At 31.7% G+C, this 22,237-nt stretch overlaps 8 protein-coding genes and 2 pseudogenes across 10 annotated transcripts, besides 11 other annotated features; 5 read left to right on the forward strand and 5 right to left on the reverse strand.

Moving 5' to 3' along the window:
* Positions 1 to 5,237: part of a mobile genetic element that runs on past the window's edge.
* On the reverse strand, positions 4,194 to 4,635 carry TVAGG3_0161720 (annotated as a pseudogene). Its single transcript has one exon. A coding segment is annotated over exon 1 (442 nt).
* Positions 5,238 to 5,458: 221 nt separating the features above from the next.
* Positions 5,459 to 5,486: a terminal%2Cinverted (terminal inverted repeat of Mariner transposon ID:TVAGG3_0161730).
* Positions 5,459 to 6,105: a mobile genetic element.
* On the reverse strand, positions 5,539 to 6,105 carry TVAGG3_0161740 (annotated as a pseudogene). Its single transcript has one exon. A coding segment is annotated over exon 1 (567 nt).
* Positions 6,106 to 6,742: 637 nt separating this feature from the next.
* TVAGG3_0161750 (kinase-related family) lies at positions 6,743 to 7,649 on the reverse strand (the record flags this gene model as incomplete). The annotated part of the gene is made up of 1 exon (XM_051225004.1): positions 6,743 to 7,649. A coding segment is annotated over one exon (907 nt), but the record flags the coding sequence as incomplete, so codon positions are not given.
* Positions 7,650 to 7,797: 148 nt separating this feature from the next.
* TVAGG3_0161760 (protein of unknown function, DUF4106 family) lies at positions 7,798 to 8,132 on the reverse strand (the record flags this gene model as incomplete). The annotated part of the gene is made up of 1 exon (XM_051225005.1): positions 7,798 to 8,132. A coding segment is annotated over one exon (335 nt), but the record flags the coding sequence as incomplete, so codon positions are not given.
* A 1,477-nt stretch (positions 8,133 to 9,609) lies between these two features.
* Positions 9,610 to 9,793: a mobile genetic element.
* Positions 9,794 to 9,814: 21 nt separating this feature from the next.
* Positions 9,815 to 9,885: a mobile genetic element.
* A 576-nt stretch (positions 9,886 to 10,461) lies between these two features.
* Positions 10,462 to 10,499: a mobile genetic element.
* Positions 10,462 to 10,499: a terminal%2Cinverted (terminal inverted repeat of Banshee-A3 transposon ID:TVAGG3_0161790).
* A 750-nt stretch (positions 10,500 to 11,249) lies between these two features.
* Positions 11,250 to 11,373: a mobile genetic element.
* A 586-nt stretch (positions 11,374 to 11,959) lies between these two features.
* Positions 11,960 to 11,996: a mobile genetic element.
* Positions 11,960 to 11,996: a terminal%2Cinverted (terminal inverted repeat of Banshee-A3 transposon ID:TVAGG3_0161810).
* Positions 11,997 to 14,082: 2,086 nt separating this feature from the next.
* Positions 14,083 to 22,237: part of a mobile genetic element that runs on past the window's edge.
* On the forward strand, positions 14,995 to 15,685 carry TVAGG3_0161830 (uncharacterized protein; the record flags this gene model as incomplete). Its single annotated transcript, XM_051225006.1, has 1 exon — positions 14,995 to 15,685. A coding segment is annotated over one exon (691 nt), but the record flags the coding sequence as incomplete, so codon positions are not given.
* On the forward strand, positions 16,657 to 17,623 carry TVAGG3_0161840 (DNA/RNA polymerase superfamily; the record flags this gene model as incomplete). The annotated part of the gene is made up of 1 exon (XM_051225007.1): positions 16,657 to 17,623. A coding segment is annotated over one exon (967 nt), but the record flags the coding sequence as incomplete, so codon positions are not given.
* On the forward strand, positions 17,890 to 18,462 carry TVAGG3_0161850 (uncharacterized protein; the record flags this gene model as incomplete). Its single annotated transcript, XM_051225008.1, has 1 exon — positions 17,890 to 18,462. One exon carries the CDS (start codon positions 17,890 to 17,892, stop codon positions 18,460 to 18,462), a length of 573 nt encoding a protein of 190 aa, XP_051109994.1.
* Positions 18,610 to 19,160, forward strand: TVAGG3_0161860 (uncharacterized protein; the record flags this gene model as incomplete). Its single annotated transcript, XM_051225009.1, has 1 exon — positions 18,610 to 19,160. A coding segment is annotated over one exon (551 nt), but the record flags the coding sequence as incomplete, so codon positions are not given.
* On the forward strand, positions 20,214 to 20,534 carry TVAGG3_0161870 (uncharacterized protein; the record flags this gene model as incomplete). Its single annotated transcript, XM_001295787.1, has 1 exon — positions 20,214 to 20,534. The coding sequence occupies one exon, from the start codon at positions 20,214 to 20,216 to the stop codon at positions 20,532 to 20,534; it is 321 nt and encodes a 106-aa protein (XP_001295788.1).
* On the reverse strand, positions 21,164 to 22,209 carry TVAGG3_0161880 (uncharacterized protein; the record flags this gene model as incomplete). Its single annotated transcript, XM_051225010.1, has 1 exon — positions 21,164 to 22,209. A coding segment is annotated over one exon (1,046 nt), but the record flags the coding sequence as incomplete, so codon positions are not given.

Raw genomic sequence — 22,237 nt, forward strand, 5'->3', positions numbered from 1 at the left:
AAAAAAGAGAGAGATCAATATGAAATTTTGCAGCAACATTTCACAAAACTCTTTGGTCTTTATATTTTCTTTCAACAACTCCAACTTTGTCTGTTATATAGACTCTTCAAGCATCTGAGTTCAAAACTTTTGTTGTATCTATACTTTGAAGTTCGTTACATACTATAAGTTTCATATTCTCTATTGAAGAGTTAAACTTGCCACAGATGTTTTCTAAGTTTGTCATATTCGGGTTCGAATAGCCCTCTAACAGTTTGCATAAGATATCTGTAAAGAAAGTGTTCTTACCTGTTCCTTGTTTTCCAATTATAATGAGAGCAGTTTCATTTTTAGCACTTGGATGTTTGTAAGATGTTTGCAAACCAACATAAGATATACTCATAGACTCTTTCGTTTCCATTGCATATAATTTCTTTGACATGGTCTAACCAAGCTTCTATAATATTTTCTTTCCATTCTACTTGTTCATATTTATATCCAGTGAAGATAGAATAGAAGTTTGGAGAAGGTGTATAAAACTTTATACCACGAACTGAAAAATCTTCTAACTTTGACAATAAGATATCCCAAGCATCTAACATCTTCATGCCAACTTGTACAACTTTTATTTTCTTAAGTTTCTGTCTACATTCTTGTTCAGACACTATTGTTGCTCTTGGTTTGTTAAAGACTACATCCCATTCTTTCATAACATAAAATTCTGGGGCAGAGTCGACATAAATGACTAAACGTTTCAAATTCTCGACTGCTTTGTTATAGTCTCGAAATGGACACATATTTCTGAATGTTTGGAAGTCATAAAAATCTGAAACATCTATTCTGTACATTTTTATAAAAATAAAAAAAATATTTTTTTTATTCTGAGCTATTTGTTGTTGAAGTTGTTCTTGAGCTATTTGTTGTTGAAGTTGTTCTGTAATACAATACTTTCACCAGTTGCATCTTCCAATTCGAAACTTTCTGCCGTCATTGACAAATACATAGGACATAAAAGTTTTACAGGAACAAAGTTTGCGTCAACTAAGGTTAAGTTTATGTTTGCTAAAGTGTTTGAGTTTACTAAAGCTGAAAACTCTGCATTCGAATGAACAATAGGCAAACCAGCAGAGAATGTGTTGTTTATACGCATAAGTATCTTTTGGTCATAGTAGTTTCTGTCGACATTCGAATAACACTTTGAACCTAAGTTTGAAACAATATATAAAATAGGTGTACTTAAAGTCAATGGAATAGACATTCTTGTATGACACCTTTTCCTGTTATAGGAAACTGTTGGTAGTAAAAACCAGATATAAGTTTTGTATTATAGCTCATATTGTTTATAGTAAACTCAGTCGGACATCCAAACATAATGAAACCTGCTCTAGTTTGCAGCACATGTTACACCCGTACTTAAAGTATTAAATAGTCAACAAAACCTGTTGGTGGTATATCTGAGTAAGTATCTTCAAAGGAGTATTTTTTACCATTCACAACAATAAAATCTTCTGGTGTCAAAAGAGCAAAACAGGCTTTAGTCGTCATTGTGTTTAAGGTAGTTTACAATATCGTCCTTGAGGACTTTGTAAGTTTGTTGTTATAGAATTATATGACTCAGGGTTTTTAGTCGTAATAGTATAAACCACTATGTCTTCTGCCATTTTACTTAGCAAATAAACTTTAATGAAATGTTGTGGTCGTCAAATATTTTTATAACGTCTGGGAAACTATATTTTAAGTTCAACGTTTCACCTCCTTTCATAACGTATATCTTGTCAATGACATTATATGAAACACCACAGCAACTAACGTCGGGTTCTATTTCTTTGATGTTTATATCGTCTGCCTCTGTCAAAAGTTTCAATAGTTCTTTCAAAACTTCATGAGGTGCAATGACATATGAGTTCACTTTTACAGGGTTGTGTTCGACCAAGTTTAACATTATACCTAAAGCTTGACAAATCTTCTCCTGAGTTTGAAGTTTGTCTTTCAGTTGTTGGTAGTCGTTTCGAATATCTGCAACAGAACTTAAGTCTCTGCTAACTTCAGGGTATGTTGGTTGTTCTTTTACAGGAACAATTGTTATACCATCTTCGTCCTCGTATGGTTTCCCCACTTCAACATCTCTGTCTTTGACATTGACAACAACACTTTGACTGTTTGTTTGAGTTGGTGAATTTAACTTCACATCTGCCACCGCCATTAAACCTTTTGAAACACTTACGCTTCTATTTTTCGGAAATGACATTTTACTTAGAATAAAAAGATGGACGTATTTGAGTATCTCTTCGAATTGAAGCAAAACAAAGTTTACACACACAAACAATACAAATACATTGACAGAATAGTTCTTTATACAAACAATGGTAAATGTTATAGAATAGCAGTCTTTGCTGAACCAAAATATTTTCATAAAGCAAAGAAAGTTGGTATAACCGAAATGGTGAAAGTTCTTGAAGCAGACAAAAATATAACAACAAAACTGACCGATATTTCTAAAGGAAAGTTTATAATACAATATTATGTCAAAACTGGCGTACTGTCAATATTTGACGGAGAGAAGTCAGTTCAAGAACAACTTACTGACCTGCTGCCAAAATCTGCTCGATGGAAGCTGTCGTTATGCCAATCTGAGGAGCCCCAGCAGGTTTCATCGAACGAATCTTCAAAAGAGCATCTTCCGTGAAAAGTGCTATTGGTTTTGTAAACTTCTTTGCTTTCAATTCATCTGGACCGTCTCTGTCACCAGTATATTGTATTTGTACAGTACCAACAGTTGAAATACCACCCATAAAGTCTTCTGAGTCAGCAAATGGAATGCCAAGCCAAAAGTTTGAACGGTCTCCATTTGTATATTGAGTTTTTTGACCTCCTGTATGAGTCCATACTTTCACATATGGCATAATAGAACTTTGCATTTCAGGGTTAATGGTTGTTGTGAAGTTGTTGTTAAAGTTCATAGCATCTAATGTCAAGTTGTATGACCTCATATCTTCAACTGTAGAATATTCTTCTCTTGGATAATATTTGCCATCTATGTTATATGATATTTAATACCAGGGTTGTAGAAACAAGAATAGTCATTTATAGTTCGTCTGAACAGTACAAACATAGTATCTGCATGTTTCATTGCAGTTGTTAAAGCAATATCTGTTCTTGCACCTGGGTCAGCACTTTGGTTTCCAACTTCACCTGCAAAGTCTTTGACAGATATTTGGTGATAGGGAACATAAGTGGAACTGCAATATATTTGGCAGCTAAAGCATTTGAAATATCTGGGTCCAACATATAGACTGCAAGTCTGCTTTCTATTCTCTTGCATTCAAACTGTTCGCATGTGAACTTAACTGGTCCCAAGCATCTCCAGCAGCATTGAAATAATAGTTTACTTCAGTGTTGAGGTTTGAGAACCAAAGTCTAAGTCAACTTTGTCTTTGCAAAATTCGGCGAATGACGTTTTATTTGTTCCCTTTACGTCTGTAATAGTGAATGGGTCTTGTGTTGGTGCAATGACTAAGTTATTTTTGCTTGGAGTAAGTTCAATAGAAATTTTTCCTGCCCAGTTTGGCAAGTATCTTAAAAACCTGAAGATGAGGAAAGATGACAAAGGAACTCTAAGTTTCAGTTTTACTTTAGTGGCAGCAGTTCCATCTGAACCAGAAAGGTTAACATAAACTCCTGGAACGTTAGGGTCAAGTCTTCTTATTTTCTCAATAGTTGCATACTGGTCTGTTTGTTCTCTAGCTTGTGGTTGTACTGAGTTTCTCAAAGCGAACCATTCATAGTTTGCCCATGTTACTGTTTGAACTAAGTCAGAGTTAGAATATATCTTATATCCCATGAAAACTTCTGGAGCATATTGGTATCCGACATAGAAAATTCCATTGCAACCTTTCTTGTCAGACAACTTGGCAGAAGGTTTTATTTCAATGTCTTGTTCCACGTATAAGAATGAGTTGTCAATAGAAATAATATGAAACCTGTCGCAAGCAATATCTACTGTTGTTGAAGAACCTTCTCCAAACTCACCTACATTTCCATAAGAAACAGCAGTTGTATATTCGTAAGTTCCAGGAACTATTTCTGACCTTCTAATGGCATTGTCGCATTCGTTATACCATTCGGAAACATTTCCATTCATGGCATCCAAAACTGTTGGCGTTATATTCTGAGCGGCGTACATTTCATATGGGTAAAATATAGAATAGTTGGATTTATATGTCATAATAGAACCCACTCGTACCAAGCTTTACTTTCTTCCTGACTGAGTTTTTAACTCTTCTTTTTCCTTCATTGCCACTACTTTCACTAGATGAAGTTACTTCTTCACTACTTTCACTTTGTTCTACTCTTCTCTTCTTCTGGTGTCGCTTTTGGTAACTTGCCCTCTGCTTCAAGTTGTTGCATCTTTGCCTCATGTTCACCTAGTATGTTGTAAATTTCCCATGTCCTTTTTGCCTTTGGGCTCTGGTCGCCCATCTCAGGTAACCTATATCCTAGAAAGATTTTGTCATAGTTTGTATTTGAGTCTTCGCGTATTGTTTGCATGACTCTTTCCTGAGTTTCCGGTTCAAGCTCTTCAAATAGAGCTTGTCCATATGGAATAAGCTCGTTTCCAAATATATGTTTTTGTAGCCATTCTGGTTTTCTTTCCATGTAACCAATAATATCTTTTGTGAATGGGAAAGCTTTTACCCAACGTTTCAGTCTTGCGTCATTTATTTCTGTAGTTGGTTTTATTTTGTCAAGGAACATGTTTTTCAATACTAACATTTCATTTGTACTGTCCATTTGAGTTTTCTTAAATATTCATCCCTTCTCGGTTCATTGTCTGCAAAGTAAGTTTTTATGACATTTTGTAAACTTTCGTTTGCAAGGTCATGTACAATAGGTTCTCTTCCTTCTGTCTCCCTAACTTTCTTTCTAAACTCTTCACCAAATATACCATCTTTATGGTTCTGTGTAGTTCTTTGAGATAAATGTTCTAGAACGTCAGGTGTTATATTTCCATCAGCCATGTTCATTTCATACTGGTTCAAAATATCTGCATGTTTCATATCTTTCAATGGCATTAAAGCCGCGCTGAAAATACCAGCTATATCTGGTTCACCATTCACTTCCATTGCGTCTACAACTTCTTGGAATTGTGGTTGTAAGTTTATGAACCACCTATCCGGGTTAGCTTTATGACCCCATCTCATTGTAGTTCCATAGTCTGCAGAAACAAAAGTAGGTTTGTTTCCATATTGGTTAGGTTCTGAATGAACTTTAAACAATGTTTCATTTCTATATGTTTTGTTGAAATTTAACCTTTTATTTTCACCGAGTTCAGCCAAAGATTGAACGTTATATGGTCGTAAGTAAAAAGGGTTGTTGTATTTGTGTACATTTTCTTTCAGTACTTCCATTCTATGCTGAATATTTTCATCTGGTGTTGGAGTCTTTTGTATGTCGGCAAACATTTTTCGATATTCTTCTATAGGGTGTCCAAAGGTGTGTTTAGCACAAACCTGAATACTGCGAATAGAAATAAACAAGTTACATATATATAAAGTTTCTTTAAATATAATCACCATTGGATTCAATCACGCGTTCGCAGCGATCGATCCAGGCTTGAAAGACACGCTTTAAATCATCATGAGAAAATTGCTCAAATTGCTCTCTTACAAAATTTTCAAGATCATCTGGACTCGCGAATTCGCGTCCTTCAGCTCTCTTTTTTAGCGTGCCGAATAAATAAAAGTCAGAGAGTGCAATATCAGGTGAATAAATTGGGTTTGGAACAACTTTGACATTGTTTTCCACCAAGTAATTCATTACCTTATGACTTTTGTGAACTCTTGAATTATCAAAATGAATTGCAAACTTTTGTTTTTGTTGTTTGGATTTCTCAAACTCATCAGAATTGATAATTTGAGTAAGAACATTGTCAATTAGATACTGAGCATTCATCGTATTAGGTTTTTGAAGAATATCAATTGCGATGATGCCATTCACGCCCCAAAAAACCGACAACATCATCATTGGTGTGTCAATTTTTTTCTTCGGGAATGTTTGCGGATTTTCATCCTTCGGGATCCACATGATTTTGGCTTCTGTTGCATATTGAAACCAAGACTCGTCCCCATGTCAGCCGAATTTTTTTTAGACTCTTTGAAAGATTCCATATTCACCTCATACTCTTGTTGATGGTCAAGATTTTTCGGCTGTTCCAAATCTTCATCTAGTTCTGTGAAGTTAGTTTCCAAAGGAGGGACTTGTTCGTTTCCTTCAGGCTCTTCTAGCTGTTGTTGCTGAACTATTTCTTCCATGTCTGGTTGTATCTGAACTTCTTCCTGTGGAGTATCTTGTACCTCATCTGCTGGCATTTCATATATTCCGAGACCGTTTTTAACAAGTTCCCTATCTAAGTCATCCGGACTCATAAACCTTTCTTCTTTCGTTCCGTCTCTATTTTTTACGCGTTTCATGAAGAGAGTTGAATTGTCATTTAGCTCTGACACCAAATATCTCGGAGTAAATTCAGTCATGTCATTTGGATGATATGCTATTAAATCATATCCCTTAGCGAGCTTGTATTTTCCAGGTTTGAAATTATATCCCATTTGGTGCTGAGCCATAAAGCTAAATAGGTTCGGGTCAGTATTTCCTTCCTTGAACTTTCTAATAGCTTCTTTATATCTGTCACTAAAGTCAAGAGTATCTGGGTAACCATAGTCTTCCTTAAGCATTTTTAAGAATTCTTGGTTTCCTTGTTCTCTACTTCTTTTATGTCCTTGCTCTGTTTGTGGTTGTTGCTGTGCAGTGTTTTGAACTGTTGGTTGTGGTGCAGTGTTTTGAACTGTTGGTTGTGGTGCTGGATTTTGAACTGTTGGTTGTTGTGTTGGTTTTGGTGCATGCCTGTGTCTGTGTCCATGTGACGATGTAAATGTTTTAGGTAGTCCTGGTGCAGGTGCTTCTCTTGGAGGGTTTGGTGGTATATAAGTTCCACCAGCTGGCACATATGTTCCATCTGCAGCATAATGTCCTACCTGACTTTTCGTTTTTAAGAAAGCATTTACTAGGTCTGTTTTGGTCTGTTGTAACTCTTTTTCTTGACTTTCCACAACAGTTGCTCTAACGGCGTCATAGGCACTTTGAACTGCCTGTCTCGTTGCTGCATCTGTTATTTTCGTCATATTTTGTGCTACTTCTCTTAACTCTTTGTCGAAACCTTCAGACTTCAGTTTCTTTCCAGATGAGAAGTCGTTCACTAGTTTCACCTTACTATGAAGAGCTTCGAAGGCGTTCTTAAAGTCAGCATTCATTAAAGCTTCATTTGAACTGTCTTCATCCGCTTGTATTTTTGTCCTTATTGACCCTATAAGTTGGGCTGCTTTAGCGTTGGCTTGGGCATCTAACCAGTCATTGTTAGCTTTTATATATTCTGCGCTTTTCATTGCCTTTTGCATGGCTGCGTCGTTATTTTTACTTTCTTGTGCTAAGTTTTCATACTGTACGGTTTGGTTTTGCAACTGTAAAAGTTTTTCTGCCTTTACATTTGCTTCAACTTCTTTTTTATACTCATCGCTATCCATATATGTCTTCAGGGCTTTTTGTTTTATCTCTTCATCTTTCAGTACTTTATATTGAGTAGTATGGTTTTTCAAATTTATGACATCTTGTTCCATTTTTGCTACTTCTGCTGCTTTTTCTGACACTTTTTTCGCATATTCCTCTGTACTTAGTTCTTTCAGTTGTTCTTCTTTCTTCTTTTTCTCTACGTTTAACTCATTGAGTTTCTTTGTGTGTCTGTCATATTCTAGTTTCTTTTCGTTTTCACTTATTTGCTTCTGTATGTCTATGTTTGACTTTTTGACATCTGATATTTGATTTTTGAGTGAACTCAAATTCATTTGACTTTGAGGGTTATAAGCTGTTCCGTCTGCAGCTCCACCATAGCCTGCCATTTTCGCTAAAAGTGCCGCTCTTAAACCTCCACTCTGTGCACCAAAAACTCGGTTTAAAAGCATAGGATTGCTTGACATTTGTTGCAACATAGTGAGGTCATTCATTATTTGTTGTTGCAACTGTTGTTGTGGTGTCAGTTTTACTATTGGATGTTTCAATGCTCTCTTCCTCTTACGTATATTCTTACGTAGCTTACGTGGCATTTTAAGTGAAGTTAAAAAGCGGTTTTTGACAGATGTTTATATGACACTTTCTCCGGTTTATAGGACCTCTCTCATATTCTATCTTGTCATATCTAAACTCATAGTCATGTATGTCCTCTAACCATCTCATAACGGTTTCCAAACCACTTTTATCGGATGTAAAGTAAAAGCATGGATGGTTATGTAAAACGTCTAAAGTTTCTAAAGAGTCTCTCAAAGTATACTTCCTTGGAACGCCCGTAACTTTTCCTGTAGCGACGATAGACCCTTACTTGTCCGGACAAAGTTATACTATTTTGAGTGCTCTACCAAAAAAGTCAACGACGACGACTCTCAAAAATTTTTTATGGGCTAGAGGGCGCAACGCGCCCGGGAAGCCCCCAATACCCAAAAAACTTCATTTATACTAAACATCTTCAGGGCTAGAGGGCACGAAGTGCCTGGAGGCCCCACTACCTTTTTTTTTTTTTTTTTTAAAGTGCATTTAAATGATTAGAAATACCAAAGTGGGAATTTGGTAAACGTTTTGATCACTCAAATATTGATCTCATAATAACGTGCTGCTCAAATCAATATTATTAATCATTATCATTTAAATAAATTGAAATATTTGAAATGCTTTTCAATATTTGAATTACCGGCAAACCGCTGCTTGTCACTTTTCAGATTTGGTTGGTTAAAATGATGATACAAATATTCCATATGATATTTTAACACATTATTAAAATATTGATCAAAATTAATAGTCCCATTATAGATCCGTATTTTTCCCAAGTGAGCGGGGTATCTCTAATCCCAGCCCTATCATCCTCCCAGTGTCAGTTTTTAATATAAAATCCAAAATTTTTTTAAAAATAAAAATTTCGAGAAATTTTTCTAGTTTTTTTTTCTTTGATTTCAATAATTCAAAATAAATTTTGGAGTAAAAAGACACTATTTAATGAAATTCATATGAGTGAATGTGGATAAATACTCTCAAAACATACAATTTATATATTTTTTCTTTATATTATCAACTAATTAGTGATAATTTTTTTGAATCAGATTTTTTTTCATTAAAAATATAATATATAACGCAATAATGATGTACACATACGCATCTACACATCAAAATATAAAGTTTGTTTTGGTCTGGGCACCCCAACCCAAAATTCTAAAAAAAATGAATAAAATTGAATACTTGGGGCTGGGATACCCAGCCCGAAACCGAATTGAATTTTTTGAATTAAAGAATATATTTACGTATTTATAATATATATGTGATGTTTATAAAAAATACTAAATTTTTGTAAAAAAATTCAATTTATTCAAAACGTATATTAAGTGATCACTTCATTAGTAGGATCAGCGATCCTACTAAATGGTGAGAATGCCACTAGCTAAAAAGGGAGTCCTTGGAGCTCTTGATCTCTTGTCAGTAGAGTCCATAATAAGGCATGGCATCTACTGATTAGAGATCAGAGCAATCCTACCTTACCTTCAGGAGCTACAAAGCTCCTAATCGTTACGAGAGGGAGCCTTAGAGCTCCTGAAGCTCATCAGCAGAGGATATTTACCATTTGGGCCTCTTTTGATGAAAGATGCGAAGCCCATCTACGAACCAGGAGCTCCAAAGCTCCTATTCCTTACGAAAGGGAGCTCTGGAGCTTCTGAAACTCCTCCTATTATAAAATAGGACAGTTTTCTTCTGAGGCTTCTCATCAAATCTAAGACTTCAGAAGAAAGCTGTCCTATCCGTGTATACTTACATTCTGATGGACTACAAGTGTACAACTTTAAGGCAGAGATTATCCGAGGCCTCTCATCAAATGAGGGACCTCGGATAATCTCTGCCTTAAGTAGTCAAATAGCTTTTCTGACTATTCAGGGACAAGAGAACAAGAGTTGGAATACTCTAAGGCAAGGTTCTTTCGAAATCTCTCATCGAATGAGAGACTTCAGAAGGACCTTGCCAAATCCTTGAACACAGATATCCTTGGAACCGAGCTAGGACCAAGGAGAAGTAGTGTACTATAGCGCACGATGGCAATCTCGGAAATACTTATATTGCCACATGCACAATATCTATTCAGCCTGACTCCTATATACAAGAAGTCAGGCAGAATAGATATTGTGCATATGATTTGCAGAACTCTCATATATATAAATTTTTGTTATCCCAAAAAGGTGACACTTTGGGTGTATCGTCCATCCCAGGGATGCAAAATTCACATCACCTTGTATCTATAGTCCCATCACACTTTTCAATGCTCGATTTTTAAAAAAGTCTTTAAAAATGGAGCTTATAGTAGTAGGATATGATGGGTTTTGTGACTTTTTTTGTTACATCTGTTGTAAACAGAAATTCATCAAAAGTGACACCTCAGAAAAGCTAAAATATTGAATTTTTGGAACTTTTGATAGAGCACGTTTTTAAATATTAATTAAAGTAAATGTATATTTTGTAAAGATTCTTTTTAATAAAAAAGTAAAATTTTGAAGAAGAACACAAAATCTTCTGAAAAATAATATCACATAAACTCATATTATTTTCTAATATATAACTATTTTATATAAAAATCAAATTCAATGATCTTAAAAGCGAAGGATAAACCTCAAAATTTACGAATATAATGAGTGGGAATATAATGCTTATCTATCATAAAACCATATGAAATATTAATTTTTGCTTTACGCCTAATTTTTGACGACAATTAGCAAAAAATGTTAAATGTTAACACTCAGTCCATTTGAATATGAAAAATAAAATTGACTTTGATTAAATGTTTTTATTTATCATGCAATTCTTCTTGCGACCAAAGATTTGAATAAAAGTTCAAAAAATAAGATAGCTTAAAAAATAATATACGGTAGTGTTTACTAATAGATGAATAGTATATAAATTCCATTAAAATGGATTTGATCCAAAAAAATATATAAAATTTGATCATAAATAAAATCGTTTTAAATTACTTCTTCATTTAAATTATAACAATTATTTTTGATTTTTATTTATCATCCACATTCAAATTTGAATCTTATCACAAAAGAAGGACCACTTTTATGACCACTGCCAAATCTATAAACAGAGAATGGCTATTTGAAGCTAAAAGAAGAATAGAAGAAGGTGATAGTTATATAGACCACCCTCAGAAAAGCACTTTTAAGGCTATTATATTGAGAACTAGAATCTGGATAATCCATTCATTCGAGTTCTAATAAGGTTAATTTTGTGATGTTTACATTATCGTTATAGGGCACCCTTAAATTATAACAATTATTTTTGGTTTTATATTTTTTTGGATCAAATCCATTTTAATAGAATTTATATACTATTCATCTATTAGTAAACACTACCGTATATTATTTTTTAAGCTATCTTATTTTTTGAACTTTTATTCAAATCTTTGGTCGCAAGAAGAATTGCATGATAAATAAAAACATTTAATCAAAGTCAATTTTATTTTTCATATTCAAATGGACTGAGTGTTAACATTTAACATTTTTTGCTAATTGTCGTCAAAAATTAGGCGTAAAGCAAAAATTAATATTTCATATGGTTTTATGATAGATAAGCATTATATTCCCACTCATTATATTCGTAAATTTTGAGGTTTATCCTTCGCTTTTAAGATCATTGAATTTGATTTTTATATAAAATAGTTATATATTAGAAAATAATATGAGTTTATGTGATATTATTTTTCAGAAGATTTCATTCTATATGCCTATGAAAAGTACTCTCAAAACTAACTTTTTCCTAATTATAATTAAATCTAGAATATTGTATTATGCTTAGCATTATTTCATTTTTCTCATTCAATTTAGAATTTACAAATGTCAAAAAATTGAGAGCTGTCACTTTTGATGAATTTCTGTTTATTACACATCTATATATAGACGATGCATTAAAATATATTTATTTATAAACCATTAAAAAAATTAATATTAATTCCAAATTACCCAGATTTTCCTTACTTTTACCACTCCCCATGTAATTTCTGGGGAAAACGATAATTCTTTTTTTTTATGGATGAATAGATCGTTTTCCTAGAAAGGACCTCATATCTCTGGCTAAAAAGAGTGTCAGATCCTAAATAGGTTATTGATCTAGTGTACAAATCCAATAAAAAGCCTATTTTTTTGGCTTTTTTGGTGCTCATTTTTTCGAAGATCTACATGAATATGGGGAAACCATCGGATTTTTTTGGTTAACCCACATCTTCATGTAGTCTGGACTATCTTTCCTCGACGGACCTCTTTACGGGTGTAAAAACTCATAAAGTTCTCAAAAGATTCATTCTCGATCTCCATGCTGAAAGAATTTACAATAAAAAAGAGATCTACGCATCAAACTACAGCCATAAATGAACTGAACCCCTAAAGCTCAGCTCTTAGTTTATCAAAAACGTCGAAATCCTTCTCATTGCAATCAAATTTCTCAATAACTCATAAGAAAAATCGAATTTTGATTAAGCCGATGTTATAGGTATCACAAATACTACAAACTTGAGCAATATCGAAATTGCCAGCAAAAGTTTGAAATTGCATTGCTCATATTTGTTTTGTAAACTAAAAATCTGCTTATATTATTCATTAATTTTTTATATATTATTCATATACTTTAATAAAAACAATACTATTTCACCTTAAAAATGAATTTCATAAGTCAATATTATTTTTTTGAAAATGTATCAATTTTCGATTAAAACAACATGAGAATAAAATTTACGCAAAATTATTTTAAAAATGGTTTTAAAAATTTACAATTGATGAAGACTAAGATTGCAAGAAGTTTTGAAGTTTAATTTTAAGAAAAAAAATTCGGATATTATTTATGGATCTAAGTAATCTGATATTTGAGTATCGGCACTATGCATAAAACATATATTTATAGTTTTTTTGGATTTTTATGATTTTAAATATATTCAAATTTGGCAATCCAATAGATTTTTAAAAAATAGGTAAATAAAAATAGATTACATATGCAACAGATTTAGAACATGAAACAAATCTTATAGTGACCCAAAAAAAAATTCATGATCCAAAAAAGAAAAAAATGGGTAAATGAGAATCAAACCTTGGCATAATGAATCATTATGTATGATGTTTCCACTACACCGGCAGTTCGAAAAATACCCTTGGTGGTTCTATTTAATAGCTACTCCCAACGATAGGCGGTGTCCCCAGCTTTAGAGAGGTGGTAAAAGTAAGGAAAATCTGGGTAATTTATTTTTTCATCTTTTATAAAAGACCCAACAAGTAAAACCAGATAAAATAGATTATCGAATTTTAGAGGATGGTGTTCCTGTTTATATTCAAAGATTTAAAGGGAAGCAATATTATAGAATTGTTAATCCTGAATACATAAAACATATATTTAAAAAGGAAGACTGTGAATTATTAAACGTTAATGAATATGAAACCATAAATCAAAATTGAAATATAAATATATTTGGAAGTGATGAAAGGTGCAAAGATAAAGATAAAGTTTATACAGTTTCATATAATGAATGGAAAACCAATAAGATAAGAAAACATTTAGGAGATTATGGGAAATGTTCTGAATTCTTTAAATCTAGTATATACGAGAGAGTAAAAAAAATTAGAAATAATTATTTTCATGAATAAAAGATTCACTACCATAATGAAATAAAAATAAAAAATTTTTAAAAATAAACTTCTTACGAAAAAATTAAAACTTAGTTATGTTTATTATTTTATTTTTTTATTTTGTATGAAATGAGCGTCAAAACTAACAACGTTAAAAAATTAGGATTCACAAACGAGGAAATAAAGGATATATTAGAGAGGAGGTTATGAAGTTGATAAATATTATTTAAGAAATTGTCAAAAATTTGCCGAGTTATTAAATGATTTAGATTATGATGGAAAAATGAATAAAGATGATGTTATAAATTTCTTATATCCCACATCTGAAGAAGAAAAACCTAAAGAACCTGATGTTTTCCCCGAATATTATGAAGAACGGATTAAAGATGATGAATACAATGAAATTGAAAGACTGAAAAAAATAAGAGATGAAATAGATGAAAAAATTAAGGAATTAAGAGAAGTTGAAAAATATAATGAAAATGAAGTAGAGGGTTTAATGAATATCCCAGCTTCAGAATCAGAAGTTCAGAAATCTCATGAAGAAAGATATAAAAATTATGTCTCAGAATCAACACAAAATTTATTAGATGGTGAAATAGACGAAACACTTTCAGAAGAAGGTACTAAATTTATTCGTAAACATAAGTTACAATTTATTGATAATGAAGAATACCCTGTATCTACTTTCACCCCTCTCGATTCTGAGAAATTCAAAAAAGCTCTTAAAAACGTGACATATGCAACTAATACGATTAAGAAAGAAGATCATGATATTTACACAAATTATTATTTAAATAAATGCACAGGTGTTGATAAAGTTTTTGATTTATTAGATAAAATATCAAAAGAAACCATTGGAACATATAAAATTTTTTGTGATTGTGGTTTCATTATTGAAGATACTAATAATGTTTCATATGAAAGAACAGCACCGAAGGAAGACGAAGTTGAAAGGTCTATACCATTCGTTATTAAGAACATAAAAGATATGAAAACTTATAAGCATTATATTTATTCATTTATTTCAGAAAAAATGGAAGCAACCCATAAAACATCTTCTCATCATTTTATAGCTATTCATACATTCCTTTTCAAAGTTGTGAAATTAAATAAGACAGGAATTAGATTTAATGTATCAGGGTACGCATTCTTGAGTAAATTAAAATGTATTCGTCACGTCGCAGATGATAAAAATTTATGTGTTCTTAATTCATTTTATGGGCTTTAAAAAATAAACTTTATTTTTTAATTTTTTATTCTTACATAAATGAACAAAAACGGAACAGCTAAAATGAATGATAATCAAATTAGAGCAGAAGGTAGAAGGTTATTTAAACGCTTCTATAACATTCCTGATGGTGTTAATCCTAAAACTCGTAGAAGCTATTTAAATGAAGCAATAGATGCATATGAAGGGTTTGACATTTCATCAGAAAGTGAGAGATTAGCGAGAATGTTAAATGTTAATATTGATTTCTATTATTGTGATCCTCAACCAGAAGACGTGGACATAAATAAGGTAGACTTTCCATTAGTGGAATCAATAATGATAGATCCAGAATTTGAAACAGTAAATATTTTATTAACACAGAGTCCATGTGGAAAACTTCACGCTGACAGAATAACAGACGTTGAAGCACTCACCGGCTATAAAGTTTGTCCATATTGTAAAGAAGAAGTTTATTCTATCCGTGATGATCCAGAAAGGAAAAACCAAAGAAGATTTTTAAAGCATTGTGAGAAATGTAAAGAAAATAATGGAAGATTAATTCAAGACGTTCAATTGCAAAAGACACAGCAACCATATGCACCACATATTACGAAACAGAAGATATATCAGTGGTTATTAGCTCACAATTTGCAGGAATATTATCAACCGACAAGATATTATATTACTTTTGACTTTGAAACATTAGAGACTAAAGAAGAATTACAACTTTCTGAGTGTGCAACTTTGAACGCTTACTTAAAACCATTCATGGTATCATCAACGGTTAAATTAAACGATAAAACATATACGAGGAATTTTTGCTTAACTTCGAGTGATTCTTTTATTTCTGATTGGATTGAGTTTTTATTTTCAACCTGTTCATTAGTTGCTAAATCAAATATGAGTCAATACGATGAATTATTGAAGCCGCAAACGGCGGGGACTTTGTCCCATACATTAAATGAAAAACAGAAGGAAGTATTTAAAGAACTTCTAGATGAGGAATTCAATAAAGTGAATATCATAGGTTTTAATTCGGGAAAGTTTGATTTAAATTTAATTCTTCGTGATTTAAACACTGCAAAATGGAAAATAAAATCAATGCTGGGTTCATCTTCACAATTTAAGCAAATCATTGTAAAGAAAACAAACGTTCCATATGAATTGAGATTTATTGACATCAGAAATTATATAGCGGGTGGGACATTAGACCAATTCACTCAAGATTTCGGAAACAATAAATCACGCGTTAAATCCTTTTTCCCTTATCAATTCATCACGTGGGAAAATTACGAAGAAGAATTATATAAAAAGGAGCCATTCACTCAAGATTCATTTTATTCAGCATTAACTCAAGAAACTATATCAGATAGTGATTATCAAATATATCTCAATGATGCTAAAAATTTTAAGAATAGATTAGAATATTTTATTCATTATTGCAATAAAGATGTTGAAATTATGATTGACCCAATCGATAAAATCATTGAAGAAACATTTGTTTATAAAATTGATATGCTTCATAATCTTTCTTTATCATCGAATGCTTCAATGATTCGTTACGCTTTAGCATATAAAGACTTTAATCCTAATGAAAAATATCCTGAGGAAGAGATAGAATCAAGTTTTGAATTAACGAAAAAGTATTGGAAATATAAAATTGAATCATATAAGAAACAAGATGAAAAAGCAGAAAGGGATACTAAAAATAATGTTTCAATGGATGATTTTCAATACTATCACGATTTAATCCTTTCATCTAAATGCAAAATGTGTGGTAAAGCGTTTACATATGCAAATAAACCAACATTGGATAGAATAGATAATGAAAAACCACATACTAAAGAAAATTGTCAGTTAATGTGTTGTTATTGCAATGTCGTAAAATCAAATAAAAATGAAGATGTTCAACGTTTAAGAATCAATTTAAGAAATTATGCATTAAAAAATAATTTACCAATGACTTTAGATTCAGTTGAAGCTTATCACATTCTCCGTAATGGAATTACTGGTGGTCTATCAAATGTTCAACATAGAGTAAATCTTAAAGGAATCACGCACATTAATAAACTTTCATATAGTCCAGAAACTAAAACTGTATCAAATGAGGACACTTCCAACATCATGACTAATTTCGTTGGTGTTGATTTTAATTCATTATATCCTTCATCATTTTCATCTAATCCTCATGATTTCATTCAATATACTGACCATAAAATGTATATGCCGGGAAGATTGAATGGTGTTATCATTTGTGATACAGCAACAAAGAAAGCAAAAGCACTGGGAATAATTAAGAAGAAAAATACTTTATTCGTGGCTGAAGTAAAGGGTCACATTGATGAAAAATACATTAATGATTACATAAACTTTTTACCGATAATAAGAAACTTAGATATTATCACAGATGAAAAAACAATTGGCAGTTTTATGTATAATTACATGAAATCAAACAATCTACCAGTTGACCAGAAACAGAGGAAATTAACTCAGTTAGCATCAACACACAACCAATATCAACCATTTTCTTCTTATTATCTTTGGTATCTAATAGACAGATTTCATTTTATCATTGATGATATTCAATCAATTTTAACATTTACGAAAAACACTTGTTTTAATGAATTTGCGAACAAATTTATGAACGAAAGACAAAAGGCTGAATTAGAAGGAAATAAAGGAAAAAGTTTATTTTGCAAGATTTCACTTAATGGATCATATGGTTACGATGCAATGAATACACAAAATTACGCAAAGACTAAAATAATGAATGCACAGAAGGCACGCGTTGCATGTATGTCAAATAAGTTTAAAAACATAAGAGAAATAGGTGAAGATACATATCAAGTGATGCTTAAAGATAGATTTTATAGATGTGATACATGTTTACAAGAGGCATTCTTCACTTTAGATAACGCAAAATACTGGTATTTAGTTTTCATTTATGATTTTATGTATAAATGCATGGATGTTAATCGTTTTCATTTCATTGAAGGTGATACTGATTCATCTTATTGGGCAATCGCTGGCGACCCAAATCTTCCTAACACTCAAGCATTTCAGGCGATTGTTACTGATAAAAAATTTTATGATAAAAACATTTTCAAATTCGCACCATTTGATTTCTTCTGTTTTGATGAGAAATTTAAACCTAAATTAAAGAATAAAGCTGAAGAAAAAGCACATGAGAAGAAGTTATTGGGTTTAGCAATTGAGAAACAAGGTGATAACATGGTTGCTTTATGCCCTAAGTGTTATACATCATTCAACGGTTCAATTGATGGAAGTGATTTTAAAAAGATTGCACAAAAAATGAAAGGTGTTAGTTTACGACAAAATAAACAATTAACACCTAAAAATTATTTGGATATAATAAATGATAAAGTGATATTTGATGGTCAGAATATTAATTTACAACTTAAAAACGGGTTGATGACTCGCTTAACAATCGGTAAGACTGCATTAACAGGAGCACACACTAAGGCTGTATGTTGTGAAAATGGATGTTGTATGCCATTTATTTAATACAATTTAAAATTTTATTAAAAATAAAATGCCACAGAAGAGACAAAAGGAACCGTTAATGATGCGATTCAATATGTAAATAATGGTTTTGATACTATGATTCAAAGAGGTGGGCACCCTTAAAACATTTATTTTATTTTTATATAAATGGATAACGCAGATTTAGAAAATTTAATTGATGATTTAGTACTTAATCAAAATTTTCTTAATTATTATGAATTAAAATCATATCTCCAAAAACATAATAAAAATATAACGGGTGATGATATGGATTATTATTATTCGTATTATAAAAATGAAATTTTGAAATATCATGATAAAATAATTTCTGAAATTAAAGACAAAATTAAAAATAATGAATATACAAAGGGAAAAACTAAATCACAACTTAAACAGTTGAAAGATTTCAAAAATAAAGTATTAACAGAAGAAGATATTGATGAATTATATAAATTATATAATCCTGAGCCGCAAAAACCAAAGGAACAAAAACAAAAGAAGAAAAAGCCGAAAACAACACCAAAAGAGAAAGTAGCAAATGTTCAACAGCTAAAGGTGCAAAACGCCCAGGTCCTTCAGACCATAAATGAAGCACAAGCTTTAATTTATGATTCATTAGTTAAACCATATTCAGCCCGACTTTTAAATGAAGATCAACTTTTGGAATTCATCCTTCAACATAAACTCGAAGCGGGAAAGTATATCAAACCTTTATATACAGCATATTTAAAACAAATGAATAGAATACATCCAGAATTAATGAAAGGAAAATCAACAACTAAAACTTCATCATCCAAAATCAAAGCGGATAAAATTAAACCACTTGCAAACCAAAACCTCCAACGGTAGTACCTCCTCCTTCAGTTAATCCTTCATCATTCACTTTATTATATCCATTTCAAACATTAAAGAAAAAAAGATTTTAAAAAGGATTTCAAGATATTAAATAAACCAATTGACCCGAAAATTCAACCGTTAAAGGAAAAATTTAGTCGCCCTTAATTTGCCATATCCATATTCATACGAAATCGATCATCTGGAATATTCAAAAGGAAACGTTACTTATTTATTTGCCATTAACATTAACACTAGATATTTATATTGCATTCCAGTGAAAGGGAAAACAGAACAGGAAACAAGAAGAGCTATTCAATACTTACTAGATCATGAAAGAGTAGATAATATCAGGGGTGATGGTGATAAAGGATTTCAGGCAGCTATGGCTCATTATTTCCCACAAATTAATTTTTTCTTTTCATCCTCTCCATATACGTTTCATAATAAAATAGTTGATGCGGTAATGAGAACTCTTAGAGATGCGTTAGGAGTTAACGGTCAGATATACTGGGATGGAAATCATGACTCCATCATACAGCAGTTAGTATATTATTACAATAATACATGACATAGAACTATAAACATGAAACCAGTGGAAATGAAAAATGATATTTCAAAAGAATGGGAATATATTAGAAAACAAATGGAAAGGTTAAATGATGTTAAACGTGAACAAATTAATTCGGGGCTCATGAATTTTAAACAAGGGGATAAAGTTTTGATTCATCTCGATTATGGAAAAACTGATAAATCAATGACAAAAAGAAGACGAAGATTTGACACAATAGCTGAATTTGTTAGATATATTAACGGCAATGCATTAGTTGAAGTTGACAATAAATTAATAGAAATTCCGATTTATTTTATTACTCCATTATATTTAAATAATATTTAATTTTTTTATTTCGTAAGAAATGAGTGACAACAAAGCAGCCAAGAGTCCTGATTCAATTAAGATTCAGAGTCCAGACGATGAATATAAAAAGAAACTAAACAGAATTAAATCAAAAATATGCTATTACAAAAAGAAGCCGCAATGCGGTGGGGCTGATGCCCATAAAACTAAAGTAATTGAAAACGATAAAGAGAGGAAAGAAATAATCGAAAAATTAGAAACTTACCGTTCAATCCTTAAACTGAGTGAAGCAAAAATAAAAGAATTTAATAGAATAAATAAATTGATTGGAAGAGATGAATTTAATAAAGATGAATTTTTAAACTCTATCCAAATTTAATTTTTATTCCTCTTCGACAACGTCTCTTCAAGATGCCGAACCCTTCTGGGTTCTTCTTTCCATCATTACTGCATAACCGCATCTTCTCGGTTTTCGTGGTTTGTTGTTTTTAATTAGTTCTTGCATCATTTTTATCATTTCCTCCCTTGTTATGATTCGTGGTAAATTTTGAGCTTGTGGGGTATCCATTTATATAAAAATAAAATTTTGTTATCAGTTATTTTATCATTAATGGTTTTTAGGTTATTCAATAATTAATTATTTTTGAAGAACTGAAGGTGTCACTACGTCACCATGTGTCACCTGGTTAATTAACTTCTCTTAAAAATGATGACAACATGACATTTTGACAACAGGTACGAAAGGAGGAAGGCATTTATGAATTATTTTTGAATAACTGAAGGTGTCACTACGTCACCATGTGTCACCTGGTTAATTAACTTCTCTTAAAAATGATGACAACATGACATTTTGACAACACAGCAGGATTAATGCAAAAATAAATTCCAATCATACTTTATAAAGCTTCATTTACAGGTATTTCATCATCAGTAAATGAATCCTCATTATCGTTTGGTTCAACCTGTTTATATAATCCTTTCATTTCTTCTTTCAAAACATAACACCACGTCTGTTTACCATCTATTCTTCTCTGTTTCCTATCACATTTATCCTTAATGCTCATTTGAAAGTTTTTGTCTTTCATGTCTGATGGTTTGCAGAATAGAGCATTTTTACACGTCATACCTGCACACAGTTCATCATAATGTGTATTTATCCATACATCTAAAGGATTTGTTGATAATTCTATTAAATCTTGTTTGGCTTCAGTCATCGGTATAATTCGTACGTTAAATGATGAAAGGTCGTAAGTGAGGAAATATGTTAAAAGGTTATCATAAAATTCCTTTGTGCATGAATTCATCAAATTCTTGAAGTAATCAAATTGACCCTTGAATTTACCATTAACTCTTAAAACTACGTATCTTCTGTCTCCAACTTCAATTTTGACAGGGTAGACGTTATTAGTTACCAAAATGAAATTGGCAACATTCTGAGCAGTTCTTCTGGGTTGATTCTTTTCATTAATTCTAATCTCATTATCCGTAATAATTGATTTCAAAGCGTTGAAGTTTGCAAGTCTGTCTTCACCTACATTCTTGAGTTCATTAAGTACAAGAAACATTTTATTCTCAACTACTGAATTGAAATTACCCGCTAGCTCACTTATTTCGGTAATGTTTTTACATGAATAACCGGCGAGAAGTTCAGAAATAATGTCTGTAAATCTGTTTTTACCTGTTCCCTGAAGTCCTTTCAAAATAATTGCTGTTTCATTCTTGATTCCAGGATGTTGAATCATTGATGCAATCCAGCCGAGAAGGTATTTATACACTTCATCGTTATTATCACAAATGGCTTCTTTAATGAAATCCATAAACATCTCAATTTTTGAGTAATCTGGTTTTTCGAGAACGTTGTATTTATAACCCTGAAACGTTGAGAAAACATCTGGAGAATCAGATTTAAAGCAAACACCCTTAACGGTTAATGAGGATAATTGATTTAGTAGTACATCCCATGCTGTTATTGTTTTACCTTCTTCTTTAAATAATTTAATCATTTTAAGTGACTCTTTCATGTTTGATTGAAGAACGAATGATATTTGATTCATTTTGTCGTGGATATTATAGTCCTTTTGA

The sequence above is a fragment of the Trichomonas vaginalis genome, chromosome IV, assembly GCF_026262505.1.
Source record: "Trichomonas vaginalis G3 chromosome IV, whole genome shotgun sequence".
Classification (NCBI taxonomy): Eukaryota; Parabasalia; order Trichomonadida; family Trichomonadidae; genus Trichomonas; species Trichomonas vaginalis.